This window comes from Clavelina lepadiformis, chromosome 5 (assembly GCF_947623445.1).
Source record: "Clavelina lepadiformis chromosome 5, kaClaLepa1.1, whole genome shotgun sequence".
Classification (NCBI taxonomy): domain Eukaryota; kingdom Metazoa; phylum Chordata; class Ascidiacea; order Aplousobranchia; family Clavelinidae; genus Clavelina; species Clavelina lepadiformis.
The window spans coordinates 16,034,682-16,049,422 of record NC_135244.1 but is presented as its reverse complement, the minus strand read 5'-3'; the positions used below and the strand labels follow the sequence as shown (position 1 = coordinate 16,049,422).

Sequence of the window (14,741 nt, the reverse complement as noted above, 5' to 3'; positions counted from 1 at the left end):
TCTAACATCACAATGAATTCTATATAACGAGTTACTGCAAATTTTTTTGGGGGAGAATTTAAAAACGTTTGGTTACAGCAAGGGAGGAAAACAGAAAAAGAGGTGAGAACCACTGGATTAAATTTTAGATAAGCACCATTGTAGCGGCTGTTGAAGAAAATTCCTCTCGTCGCTAACTGACGCTCTCCTTTTTGCAATAAGATAATCACTCTCAAAATAGTATTGCTTGGATAATGTAAATCTTGTATGGAGCTGTTGTAATAGGTGGTGAATATTGTTGAAACATCTGAAAAATTAAAAGCGAATAGATTAAACGGAATCAAAGATCACCACAAGAAGTAGGATGCCTGCTTGCCTGCCTTTTCCTGAGTTTTGATAACATTGGTACTTATTTCTGACTTAAGTTTCCATTTTATACGTATTTTCCTTTGTGCTGTTGTGTTATATATCGAAAAAAAAATTGCCTGAGTTTTTAATACTTACGATGGTATTGTCGTCTTCTTTTCATTGCAAGTTTGCTCTGAAAATTGCAATAAGATTCAGTTTAACTTATTACTGCAAGTATACGTGTGAACGTTAACTGGTAAACAGTACCACCCACGCACTGAAGTCGGATAAAGTCAAAAGAAAATTGTTTAAATAAAGTTAATGCCTTCATCGCAGTAAGTTCAGTTTAATCAGACTCAGGTGCCTTCGTCGCGCCTCAACCTACGTGTCCAGCAAAACATAATTTCATTAAATTAGTTTGCTATACCAGGGTAGTGGCATATCGGATAGCGTTGTACTGTGTAATATACGCTGCTCTTCAGTCACGTGACATTTTCTAAGCTATAGTCAACTTGTGCGGGAGCCATCCTGAAGATAAGTGAACTTTAAACCAAGTAGGATAAAACGTACTACAGGAGCAAGTACAATGCTACACTGATTTGGTGCTAATTCGCTGGCATTCAGGGTCTTGAATACGTTGCCGTTTTTGGAAATTTTGTTTTCTGGTGTTTCCTTGTCCTGGACCACATCAATTCAAACGTGTTTGTTTATTAATACAAGGAAACTTCAAGAATGAAATAGTGCATAGACATATTTTTACTTGTACATGCATAACGTTACGTCACTGCAAAACCATTCTACTTTGCACACAACAAAAGACTATGCCTTGAAAAAGATTTATATTTGAAACCAGGATTAATTATAACAAACTTTGACAAAATACGTACTATGGGTAAGGCTTCAAGTGGACACAAATAGTCACTAATAGATTAAAACAAACGCGGAACAGTAAAATAAACAACATATTTTCATGCAAGGTTAACTTCAATATATAATTGCAGATACTTTGGTGAGCTCTTATGCAAATAAATGGAAATCTATGGGACGATGAACGAATTTACAGTGCAGTGCAATTAACTAATCCACTCGAAACAATTCTGTTTCAGCGTTCGCCAAATGATATGCGGTGTGAAAACATTACAACAAGCAACCTAAAGGTTGTAAACACTAATTAGAACTCTTACAGTATAAATATGATGCGCATATAAACAGCTTTACCGATCACTTGCTTCTAATATATAGACAAAAAACAGATACAAGAAGGTTTCGTGAAACAGCGACTATTTTTGTCATATGACCCAACAAAGGTACCATTTCATTTTAGATTCAGACTGAAATGAGTCGTCATACCATTTTTAAGCACCTAATTAATGAAAAATTTAAAGTGCTGCACAATTCGTTTTTTGGAGTTATATACATATATATATAATTATATATGCTTGAGGTAAAACTGTTATTAGATATAATTTCAGGTACGTAGGTGTATGCACAGCCTGAAACATAGGAACGTAAATTATCTAGTCTTTCAAAGGCCTTAAAAATTATTCACAGAAACTGAAACAAGAGTGTTCGCTAAAGTATTATATATAATCATTTGATTACTGAAGGCCACAAAAAGTACAGCACCACACAAATGATAAATGCCTCATTATCAACGATCATTAACTTTGATCATGAAGTACTAACAACATTGCTCACAGTTCTCAAGCAAAGTTTGACAAAGGCCCAGGATACTAACATAAAGCGAATTGACAGAAGTAATTGTTGGTCACCTATTTATCGCATGAAAAACTCTTTTTTGAGCCTTTCACTGTGGTATATTTACGCTGGGCAAAATAAAACTGAAGGCATGTCAGTCGTCTACATGCAGTTAGAGAACACCCGTGTGAGAAAATAAAGACCAAGAAATACACGTGCAACTCGATATTTGCGTGTGGTATAATTGTCTTTCCAAATAGGTAATTTTAGCATAAACTTAGAACTTCATTTGGCCCATTGTTTTAAACACCTTGACATGATACAAAATTGAATGGCAACAGTGACTCTCATTAAATAGGGAATAGATAATAATTAGCTGGAGAACGACGGATGCTTCAGTCAGGTGACTGGGTTTCAGCAATTTTCACCTATTTTACCCTCTTTGAAAATAGGTGGTAGCATATACTGGGGAAATCAACAAAACTATATTCTACAACCAGCCCATTCTTTCACAAAATTATTGCATAAATATCTGCTCCTCGATTAGTTTGTTATAACAAAAACCTACAAATTGGTATCATGTTAGGTTGCTGTTGATGCTGTGGTAAGTTTCAGCTGCCACAAACATTTCCCAGCAAGGCACCCACGGCCCCAAAGTAACCTTCATGCTCAAGGAATAAAGCCTTTTGTGACCCATTGGACCAATAGTGCATTGCATATGCAAGTAATCTCATAGATATTGGATTCACACGAAGGAAATTTCCAACAAACACAATTCTTTCCACTCCCTGTAAAAGATGGAATTGGATTCACATTAAAACAAGCTCACATAAAAGTAGCAAACACTTTTTGAACACACCACACATATAAAGAAGTATTGACAATGACATTACGTAATTTGATGAAAGCTACAGCTATGAAGGAAATGTTTCATCACGTCATATGATATTAACACGCCTTGTGACAAAATTTCATCTGATATTTACATGTTGAATTGCAGCATTAATGGCCAGGCTGCCAATATTGTTTGTGATCGTGACAAGCAAAGCTTTTGCAATATCCTGTCTTGTCGCTTGTTCACGATGCTCTGCACTGTTCATCTTTCCGAAACTAATGAAAAAACTCAAAAGAATTTTCACTTTGCAGACAAAGCTAAATTACAGAAAAAACGTGGCGTATTGAAGACAAGGTGCAAACACATATACCTGGTAAGCGGCACAGTGCAATTAACAAATTTAAAGCGCACCTTTGAGCAATAATAAACCCAAGTGACATTTTAAATTATTACCTTGATGCCACCACGGAGCCAGCTAAACCGAATTTGGTGTATCCTGATTCACCGTATATGTCTGAAACCAATTTGTCAACCTTCGTGCTGTCTCCGTGAGTTGCAAGTTCAATAGCATCATCAAATGTTTTACATTTAGTAAGCAAACAACAAAGGCCAAAAAATGTTCCACCACCTAAACTTGTTCCTGCAAAACGAAGTGTTGGGTAAAGTGGTGCACAGATGGTGATATTTATCATATTTTGGTTAGTGCTGCACTGCAATTATCTCCAGTCATTTACTTGGAAATACACTATAGGCCTGTATACATATACATATACACTATAGACCTTAGATACAGTGTGCAGCATACAATGTAGTTGCAACAGCAGTGTGTAAAGGCAACTGTACTTTTACAACAAAATCGTCTTAAAAATACTATTGGCAAAAGAGATTTAAAATGCACAATTGCACATGCAACAGCACAGGACAAAGTCCACTAATCCGCTAAGACCATAAGAACTGTTGGTAATAAAACTTAATGCTGGACTATTATCATAATTCATAAGGTCTCTTTAAACAGCTTTATCTTACCTGTAATGCGACTGAAATCATTTTCTGAGTTAACAAGCATTATACTGACTCCAGAGCCAATATTGACAGCTACATACGGATAAGGGTTGCGAAAGTCAAACGGCTCTTTTACAATTTGATCATTGCCCAATGATGGGTTTTGGATGGAAAAGCATTCAGACTCGCCATTCATGTCACTGTGGCGATCCACAAAATTAATACCTTTTTAATAAAAGCATAAGTTAAGGTTGTAAAAAAGTTTAAATGATACGGATACATATACTCATATGCACACATATATATATACATAATATAATAATAAGAAACGTACTCAAACACATATTCTGAAAAATAAACTACTGAATAAAAACACTTGCCAAATTCTATCCAAAAGTTGCCAAATGAATACTGCACAATTAATCTAATTTTGAACAGCAAAGATTGCAACATTTGCAATTTCATGTCATTAGTATACCTTTAATGAGACATACAAGTTCATCAAGTTTGTTTAAATGAACATTGATTTCTGAATGAAACTTCTCTTCAAACTTGTAGGAACCACCACCAGTAGCTTGAAACGTGTCAATTAACGTTGCAAATTGCTTCTCAATAACCATTTTCATAAAAACCTCCATCTGGTCTGTAGGAAATCGAATAAAATGAAGATTGCCCTTATATCCTTCCAGGTCTATATTCTGCATATTATAAATACAAATACAAAAAAAATTTATACACAAAAATATGATCTACAAACTATCATGTCAGTGAAAATCTGTAAATTTAACTTGCAAAAGCAATGCATTTCAAAGAAAGTTTTGTATGCTATATATATAAAAAAAACATACTTTTAATTCCAAATGTGTATCTCTGACTCCTGTAGTGCCATAAGCTGTGTTTGACGTTAGATACTTCCGAATTTGCTTCAGTGATTCTTCTTCTTTCTTTTCTTCATCCGGGGTGAGAAAAAGAGGTTCAAAATAAACCAATTTTACGAGGGTCCCACCAATATCCAAGCCGAACCAAGGAAACGGCTGCTTTTTCAAAGAACCAGTTCGGCATCTTCTTCTTGTTTCCGGAGTTTCTTGATTTTCTTGGCTTATGTCTGACAAATGAGTGTTACTGATATCCTCATCAGTTTTGCCATGAGTCATTGTTGTGCACACAGACAAAAGCACACTTTCGCTAAACCAAGTAACTAGAGTCGTAGATTACACATACACAACTGCTACCAGGGTGAAACCACACTTTAAGCCAAGTGAATTGGTTCTGAGTACTGCTTTGAAACAGGAATGAGAGATGTTATTGTGTAGGTGGTCTAGCATAATGCTTATCAAACTTTGTTCACTTGGAATTCACTTTCTCCAGGCAAAATTTTCTGTGACCCTTTGTTGTAATTTAAGTTGAAATGGATGACAACAAGATTGCATGCTATTTCAGCAGTGGTTTAGATTTTATTACACATAAATCGGATCGCGCAAAGTAGAGCAATTTAATATTCTAAAGTATTTTTTTTATTCCACATTTCCAACTCTATTTTTGAACAGTTCTAGACCAATAAAATTTACACTTGTTTTTCACAAATATCTGGTATGAGAGGTTCTTTCATGAAATCCTTGCTGTTGTCCATTTTTTTGACCGAGAATAGTTAATTTGGGGAAGTTTGTGAAATATACACTATGATCAGAGTAAATTCATCTAAATAAAACAGATATTTTTGACTAAAGTATTTTATCTTTGCTTAACCCAAACAATTCCTATCAAAACCTGTTGAATTAAGTTAAACAAATGGAAAAAAAATGTCCAAGCGAGATCTCTGTGGGTATTCATACCAAGGACAGATTTTCAAGGGGGATATGTCTTTCAACTTTTGAAAAAAGGGGGGCCTAAAAACCTGGCATTAACGTATACTTAAAATGAACTTTAGAAAAGCATGCCTTTTAAAACCTTGAAATAATCACTTTAAAAGAACCGCGACCGACTAAAATATCTTGAAAAAAGTGATTCTATACAGATATTCGGTACTACAGTAACGCAGTGCTGTCCACCTGTGACAGCCATTGCATATCACACATAGTTTGTTTCGTCCCAAAATTTTTTCAGCAAATTAGGTCCCTGATTCATACTACAAATTCGCGGTTTAAATGCTCATTTATCTTTTTATTTCTTTATTTTCTCCTATTTCTGGATAATCGTTCTCGATACCACGTATAGCTTGACTGCAGTTATAGTTATTTGGCTTTACTTTCAATAAACGACGTAGACCTTTGACCTCATATTACGCAATCTTTAACAGGGATAATAATTAATTTAACAAGGAAAGCAAGCAGTAGAATTAGCTAGGCTAAGAATGATTTACTCTTCTGAAAAAATGAGCAAATATTTTTAGCCTACTAACCAATACACTATGGATGGTGATTGAAAGCAAATAAAGCAGCAGTAAAATAAACTTGACAAAATTCACGTTTCTTGGGGAATCCCCATCTCTGAGGTACATAGGTAAATATGTACACCATCTCTGAGCATCAATCCCTATTAAAGCAAGCTATAATGCAGTAGCGTAAAGGTTGAAATCAGATAGGCTGCTACTATTTCACCGGAAAAAAACGTGTTTTTTAAGTTATTTTTTAGTTTCTTGTTAACCTAACTTAAGTTTTGTAACTTAGTAACCTAAACTAAAACTAAATCTCCTGCTATGTAAATCTAATTCCAATAAAACCTTAAATAGTTAAAATCAACTTTTTACATACCCATTCTTCTAACCTAACCGCCAATCTTTAATAGCAAGCAGCATGACTTACATAATTTACAGTGAAATAGTCACTTCGACTAAAATAATTACATTATACTACGTAATATTATGAACTCTTCACGTTCTTCCATTACATCCGTAGGCCTATTTCCTGATTTCTTTGCTGCTCTAAGCAGTGTAAGTGCGTGGAGGGGTAATAATAACCTAATTGTTTGTATAATCCGGCCTACATACAGTACATGGGTACCTTAGGTGGCACATTCAATTTCTGCTTGTGCATTGTACTGAATTCTGCAATCACAGAATGACACTGGCACACTGCAAAAAATAATGCCTTATTGTTAGTTCAAAAGGCTTATATTTAGTGCAGTTGTTTGATGAACTCGAATTTTGGCTTATTCTTAGTGCATTTAACAATTATGTCTCATTGTTAGTATATTTCCAAGTTTCCTTCCTTGTTGTTAGTAATTCTCAGCCTAATATGTAGGATTGCTAACTAATGACCTATTATTTAGAAACCTACCGTTATTGCGGCCTTATTACTAGACATTTTGAATTTCTTGGCTAACATTTAGTTGAAAGAAAACTTAGTCAGTTTGCAAGAGCCAACAACGTAATATTGTCTGATTAACACCATGCCGTTATGATTCCTGTTTGGCCGCTGCCCTTTCGCCGCAAAACTTATTCTAGTGTAATCCAAAGTGTGCACCGGCTTCTAATTGTAAGCGAGAAACAATTTATTACAGTACTTAGTGTTACATCACTAAAATGTTACAAGTTAACATAATTTTCTGTTGAAATCGTCATTCTTCCAATATACAAAAATGATTTTATATGAACCTATAGGACAGGTATATTTTGTCTGAATCGCAGCCGCTGTATAGCGCATACTTGTGCTTACATTAATTAATTCTGCAGCAAACTCGTTTTTAATTGAATTGGATCTATAACATTAATTTTTTCACTTTCAAATCAAATCAATACGTAAGAAATCAATTGTTACGTACACACTTAAATTACATATCTATATCAATGCATAAAAATCAATTTTAGACGCTAAAAAGCACTCTTGTCCACACAAGTAACAGCAAAGTGGCTCATAATGCAACAGGTTATTAAACGAAAGTAATTTTATGACACTAGATTCCTGAATTGCAAATGAACAGTAACCACAATTAAACCCAAGTGTTTTATATCTCATAGCATCAAATAAGATCTTGCCTTGAATACTCAATATATTAATCACACGCCAAAAAATTGGCAGCTCCACTTCAACTCCACAACAAATAAAGCAACCGGGCTTAAACGTTTGACCATTTATACACACCCAAGAATATGTGGTAATTTCAGCATGGTTATTGGGCAACTCTAGACGTAGTTTCAAATCGCTGGAAGCTTCCTTTGCAACACCATACGTAATCTGGTCATTAAACATAGACCCATCTTGCAGCTCCAAAGATAAAGCCTTTTGAAAACGTGTAGCCATGTATTTACATATGTTTTTAAAATTAGCAATCTTGGTTAATTGTTTTAAAAAAGAATGTTTTCCTTCATATCTCATGCACCAAAAATGCATACTTGGTCCAAGCCTGGATATGTCCGATGGTAAATGAAGAAGATAGTGTTGCTTTGGTATTATGTTTACCCCAGGGAAGCTTTGCCTAAATAAATCTAAGTGATAAGCAATTTTCCAACGCAGAAGAGCTATTTGAGATTGAGATACGCATGGTGAAAAAACTGTAGACATGATTTCAAGTAATGTCACAAAACACCCCCAATGCACAGATGTCATATCCACCCACTCATAAACAAAAAAAGGAAGAAGGCGGCCGAGAAGCCACATCTGAGAAGCAGATTGTCTCAAACTTCCATCTTTCTCGAGATGACTACTATCCAGATTGCTTGGTTTCTTGCGTCTGTCCATGTATGAGTATGGAAACTTCTCAAGTTTTTCATTGAACTGTTCGATGGTGAAATATTTTTTGATATTAACGTAATAATTCAGAAGATGTTTCATGACATAAGGTAAGCAACCCTCAAGAATTACGTGCATCGGATCTTGTGGAACGCAATGGAACGGATTGAAATACGGCACCTTAAACAAAGATGACAATCTATTTACTCCAAATTCAGTGGAGGATTTTCTGCAGATATTTTTGCAGTGAATATTTACGTGAGTTTGCAAGGACCGTAACTTAAAATTGCTTTCAAAAAACATCCGCTGCATATCATCAAAATTGCACAAACAATGCCGACATTTCTGTTTTGCAAACCCTACACCTTCTTTAAAACCTGTAATTTGGTGCGCTGCGAGGGTGTCGCTGATAACTGCAAGCAACGATCCTTTCACATTTATGACTCCACCTTTTTTTAATTGAACTTCAAAACCGTTGTCAGATAAAATTTCCAATTCTTCATAAAATGTTGATAAAACTTTGTCTATTCCGAACTTCACCACGTCTGATGTATGAGCTATTGCTAACAAAAATATATTGGCCAACCGTGAGCGATAAATAGGATTTATATTTCCAAATGAAACATAAAAAACTGATATTTTATGTTTTCGGGATTTGCTACCAAGTGGATTGCACAATTCCAGATCGTCAAAGTAAAGTAACAGCTGCAAAGCTGTGGGCGAAGAAGTAAACAAAGGGTGATTTTGAAGAACTTGGCCATCACAGAAATCTCTTAAATATTGATCCCGGTTATCTCGTGTCATTGACGTTTTCATGTCGTCATAGTTTTTCACCATTTTACAGAACGATATATTGTTAATTAAAAGTCTGATTGTGTTCCGTAAAGAAATGTATTGAATGGATCTTGGATGACGTTCAAGGCTTCGGTTATCACGACATCCTTGGGTTTTGGTAGTAAATCCAACAATTACTTCCTGAGGCTGACAAAAATCTATATTTTGTTCAAAAACCTGCCTTCTGCTATATGCATTTCCCAGTCTATCAAAACGATGCTGAAAGGGATAAATTTTGGCGGACAAATTGTGAAGAAGTGACGAATCAGATACTAGAGTTTTTATCCTTGTCCACATTTCCTCTTCATGCCTTTTCATCATTTGTACAATATCATCCACCGCTACCTGCGAAAAAGTAAAAGATGTAAAGCTTGCAGAAAGGATACTATAATTACGATAGTGGATTTTAAATAACTGTGACGTGATTACCATTAGTAAATGTCTCGGACATAGGCTACTACTGCAATCTCCAATAGGCTATTAACCACTTTTTATATGAAAATTTTGGTTGGAGTTAATGTTAACTTAAATAACAGAAACTTAACGTCGACAGCAATTTGCTTTCAATCATCATTCAGTGAAGAAAGCAGCCTAATTACCCAATGGCAATCCACAATCCACTGCGTTCCAACTTATCGCATTAAGTGACAACAAAGCCACATAATATGTGAAAGTACTGTACTTAGCATTGAAATTTCAACCACTAAAATAATCCTGACAAAATTGCCAAAAACATACATCTAGGAACGAACTTGAAGTTAAATTTGCTTTTATATTATACAGTATATGCATTTATATACAGTATATATATGTATATATATATATACATACATATATGGTAGGTTTGGTATAAATTATTTTCCTTACCTGCGTTAAATTGTGTCGCGATTGCAAATGGAATACTTGAAGCTCACTTTCAGTCTGTAATGTTTCCAAGTCGTCACTTTCCTTGGTGGCTTCAGGTACATGCTGCTGCACTAACTCTTCTTCTAAAGAGTTGTGGTCATTAGGTTCGCAGTTGTTTGTGCTCTGGAATAACAAGGGATCTGTTTCTGACAAAATGGGTTCCTCAGCAGCAGAACTTTGACTTTTGTGATTGCGCCATCGGTGTTTCACATAACCAGCATAACTGTGAAACTCTTTAGGACAACCGTCAATTTGGCAAATAATCCTGAAACAGCTATCAGTGATGTCTTTATGTGCTCTTCTTATGTGTCGCATGTATAGGGTGCTACTTTCAAAAGCGAATTCGCAAGAACCTTTGCCGCGACAAACATGGCACAAGAACATATTTTACTATAATTCTTTCTACACTTTACTACAGAGTGGTCTAAGGTCCAATACCTTTCAGTTTAGCAACGCTAGCACGGTTCATTTTCTTTTCTTTTTTACCAAAGCTCATTTCAGTTATTGCAGGAAAAAGAGAACCGAGACTTATGCATTCAAACGTCATAATGGCTAAGAAAAAAGATTGTGGTATTATTTGTCATGTCCGCACTTGTCTCTGTCTTTTTATCTTCGCCACAGTACAAGTCGGGTGATGGGTTATCTTGCAGAAGAAGCGGCCAAGTATGGCTTATCTGAAAATATTGTGGATGCGTTGAAAGGTATGCTGCAATTGAAACCCTCCTGTATGCTATTAGGAACAAAATGAGAAAGTATAGATATGAAACATAGGCTGTTCTTGAATGAAATGTTACGTACTGTATATCCAAACCACTTTGATTTAGCTTTTGTTGGTTGTTTCGATTTATAATAATTGTATAATTTATAGCCTTGTAATTGCGTAAAATAACTCCTATTGCATTGATGCCCTTTAACGCCAGCTTTATAAAATGTCATTTTCGCGCTAAAACGCTGGTTTCCTCATATCGTTGCGTGACAATGTCTTGGCATCAGATCAACATGTGGCACTACCAGTAAGGCATCTTTGGCTATTTCTAAGGATTTTTAAGCATAGCATACTGCCAACTGTGCAAATTCCACATTTTACTTTTAAAACGAGCTACTATGTATTATAACAGTTCTACGATGTAAACTTTCACGCGGTTAGGTTACGATACAAGAAAGCATCTGGACTTATTTTCAATGCGCGTTACATCAATGGCGGTGCCCAACTCCAATGCAATGACGTGCATTTTTATTTTAAACCTTTTTCCCGCGTTTGGTATAAAATGTTACATTTTACAAGTTATCTAACCTTTGCTTAGTTCCGAAAGGAAACAGACCTATACTTTCACCTCCCGTGGTGTTAATTTTAGAACATAATGTAGTGTCTTACGTGCTTTGGAATAGGCTTTCGGCTTATTATTTACGTTTCTTTGCCATAACCCAACGCCAAAAGTTCCTATAGAAATATATAATTACAATTACAAATTTTTGGTAATAGTTTCTTTTTTATTAAATAAAACTTTGAAACTTTTCCGAATTTCGCCAATTTTCAATTTTTAGCGAACTATTTCTAATTTGATAAGGTTATTTCGATGTATTTAGCCTATGTTGTTAGTTTCCTGTATGTCAGGTGTTTTAACAAATGGCGACTATTGTTTAGAGAGTGGATTACAAGTTGCTGACTTGCCACTCACACATGCTATAGTCAAAGAAGAGTTTGTCACATTATCTTTTGGAGAAAGAACACGATTAATGAATTTCCTTGCTGAAGTGTTATTTCGTGAGGTGCGTATAATATTTTTAATTATTGTATTACGATGCAGTGACATAGTTTTTTGTATTAAAACAGCTGGTTAATAACGGTTAAATGTTTGTTTTATCCAGACCGAAACTCAAGATCTTGACAGCATACCATGTGCAATTTCTGAAGGTATGCTTACCCTTCTTGAAGAAGACACCGATGGGCCGTCCACATCCTTTTCGTTCGCGTCAGCAAACGATAGTGATATAAGCTTGAATGTATCCACCAATAGCGACGACGTGTCTTCCAACCAATCCATCTCTCATGCACCGACTGGCTCCCATGCGTTTAACAAGGTGTCTTCAAGCTGCTGTTCCATTCCACCCTATCAATTGGTACCTTATCCAGGAGGGCTAGGAATTGAATTTCCGTTCTCAGGCATGGAAATAGAATTTCTTAACACTGTAACCAAAAATAACCTCCAGGCCTCTCAATTTATATACCTTGTGAGACGTATTGAAGAAATAATATCTGTTACTTTGGGCCGCAAATCAGAGAGGGCTGAGCGAAAATTAATATCAAAAAACATTGTAAAGGAGTATCCGGTTTTGGGATGCGGTGGAGAGAAGCCGTGGGTAGCTCTTGATTTAGCCGTCCGCAAAAGAGCGGACAATCAAAAAGCGATGATGAATCGGGTACTGCAAGTACAACTTGGCAAGAGCAGAAAGAGAAAGAGAGCTGCCGATGATTGGGAATCCAATCGTGAACATCGACTGATGGAAATTCGTCATCTGGCGAAGAGAAATGACGTTGATGTTATCTTTCAAAAATACTCGCAATATTGCGTTCATCCGATTGAGGTAAATTGGCATAAGATGTGTTACACGTGGCAGTAAGGTGTTGAAGAATTTTATATCTTACTCATTGATTGCTTTATTTTACTCTGCAGTGTATCAAGGAATACGCTGCTTTAGTTAGTCAGGGCTACGAAGAGTTCCGTTCCAACTGTTCCTTTCGATGGTCCAGCTTTCTATCATCTCTTGGCGTCTCGTTTGTAGAAGAAGGCTCAGAAAAGGGGAGCTATGTCGTTTTTCAAAGGCTGGCAGACAAAGGCTGTTCTGCAGGCTCAAAGTATGTCATTGTGTTTGACAGTAATGGATGTTTATTAGACATAAAAGATAAATCTCGTCAACAACCATTTATAATGTGTATGGGTGTTCCAGAATTTCCTGGTAACTGTTGTTTAATGATCAATAATTAATCAATCGTACATTCCAATCGGTAAAGTTTCATGCTTTGAATGTATTTTGATGTTGCTTTCTGTGTACTTTGTATTTGATTATGAGTATCCAACACAAGCTTCATCTTTGTATCGTTTGCTTGAGTTTCACGTTTTTGGCTTTGGAAAACGGCCAACTCAGAAAGTGTATCAAAATCTTTTTGATTGATGTTTGTTTAAAAGTTGTTCCTGGCCATTGCATATTCTCATTTTGAAAACGTGCTGCAAAATAAAACTGGCTTATTATTAAAAAGTGTATTTACCTAAGCGCTAAGAAAAGAAAATTATGGATTGCTATTAGGGTATTTTTGGCTTAAGGATAGCATTAGCAGAACTACGGGTCAGCCAGTTTTTAAACTAACTGTTAGGCAAACGAAAGGCGCTTACTATTAGCAATCTTTTAACGGCTTATAACTAGCCTCGATTGTGGATAACATGCAGCCGAAAAACGAGGACAAAATAGCCACTTTTTTTTCAACCTAACAATAAGGCATTTTTTTTTGCAGTGCAGGATGTGCACTGCCTAGTGTCTGACTGTGTATAGACGGTAGGTGTTTTACATAGATTTTCTTTGTTCTATTTGCACTGTACTCAAACTGCTCGAAATGCAAATAAAGCATCCTGAGTGTACACTGTAAATACAGAAATAGGGCAATAGGACCCAGTACTAGCAATAAATAGTGCTAGGCCTATAGCCTGAGAACCTTGAACAAACTATGGGTTTTGCAGTTGTGTAAACTGCAAATAGGCCGAAAGTTTTTACGATAAGAATTCTTTACCAAGTTTAAAATCAGCTTGAGTAACCATTCAACTCAACATGTGGAACCGACCCCAAACTGTTTTCACACAGTTAACTCCGATTTAACTGGGCTAGGCCTGATAAAGTGGCTTTTAAACATTTTTGCTGAAGAAACGGTCAAGCTTAAACTTCATAAATTTCATACAATGCACCTAATGATGGCACACTGGTCCTAGATGCACACTAGGTGCATCAATAGACTACTATGAAATATTCACATAGTTTATTGTGCATCTCACGGAAAACTGATCTCGTCATTTTTTTGCAACTTTGACGTCATATGTAACAAACATAAAATGTAAAATTTTAAAACTGCATTAAAAGGGGACTTAACGTAAAACAGGCTAGCCCTTACGCAAAACAAATTATGTCATAGTTACACAACGTGCAATAGACAGCAAAAACATTTGTGTAGAACAGCATACTCACAGCAGTGTGAACAAAATTGGGAAAAAATGCAAGTTAATAGACATCTGAGAACGTGAATATTTATAAGCAGAAGTTAGAAGTCGGTACTTTGAAAGTACAGACAATCAACAGATGCTAAAATTAGTATAAAGGATTGATTAAAATATATTTTTGACAACATGTTTGTTAAAATTTTGAAATTTTTATGTGAAAAGTACCGAGACCGTCTGAAATTTCTTGTAAAAAATAATTCGGTGCAG

At 35.7% G+C, this 14,741-nt stretch overlaps 2 protein-coding genes across 4 annotated transcripts; one reads left to right on the top strand and one right to left on the bottom strand.

Moving 5' to 3' along the window:
- Window positions 1–1,019: 1,019 nt before the first annotated feature.
- LOC143458576 (pantothenate kinase 3-like) lies at window positions 1,020–6,924 on the bottom strand. Its single transcript, XM_076955358.1, has 6 exons — window positions 4,711–6,924; window positions 4,341–4,560; window positions 3,887–4,087; window positions 3,314–3,500; window positions 3,012–3,135; window positions 1,020–2,813 (listed from the first exon to the last, which is right to left on the bottom strand). The coding sequence occupies exons 1-6, from the start codon at window positions 5,014–5,016 to the stop codon at window positions 2,637–2,639; spliced, it is 1,215 nt and encodes a 404-aa protein (XP_076811473.1). The 5' UTR covers window positions 5,017–6,924; the 3' UTR covers window positions 1,020–2,636.
- A 3,595-nt stretch (window positions 6,925–10,519) lies between these two features.
- On the top strand, window positions 10,520–13,777 carry LOC143458575 (uncharacterized). Of its 3 annotated transcripts, none has more exons than XM_076955357.1 (5): window positions 10,520–10,970; window positions 11,915–12,039; window positions 12,139–12,351; window positions 12,592–12,855; window positions 12,945–13,777. In XM_076955357.1, exons 1-5 carry the CDS (start codon window positions 10,904–10,906, stop codon window positions 13,254–13,256), a joined length of 981 nt encoding a protein of 326 aa, XP_076811472.1. In that variant the 5' UTR covers window positions 10,520–10,903; the 3' UTR covers window positions 13,257–13,777. The 3 variants fall into 3 exon arrangements, with proteins under 3 accessions (XP_076811472.1, XP_076811470.1, XP_076811469.1); XM_076955355.1 differs by having other exon boundaries at window positions 12,139–12,390; window positions 12,945–13,776; XM_076955354.1 differs by having other exon boundaries at window positions 12,139–12,855; window positions 12,945–13,775.
- Window positions 13,778–14,741: the final 964 nt, after the last annotated feature.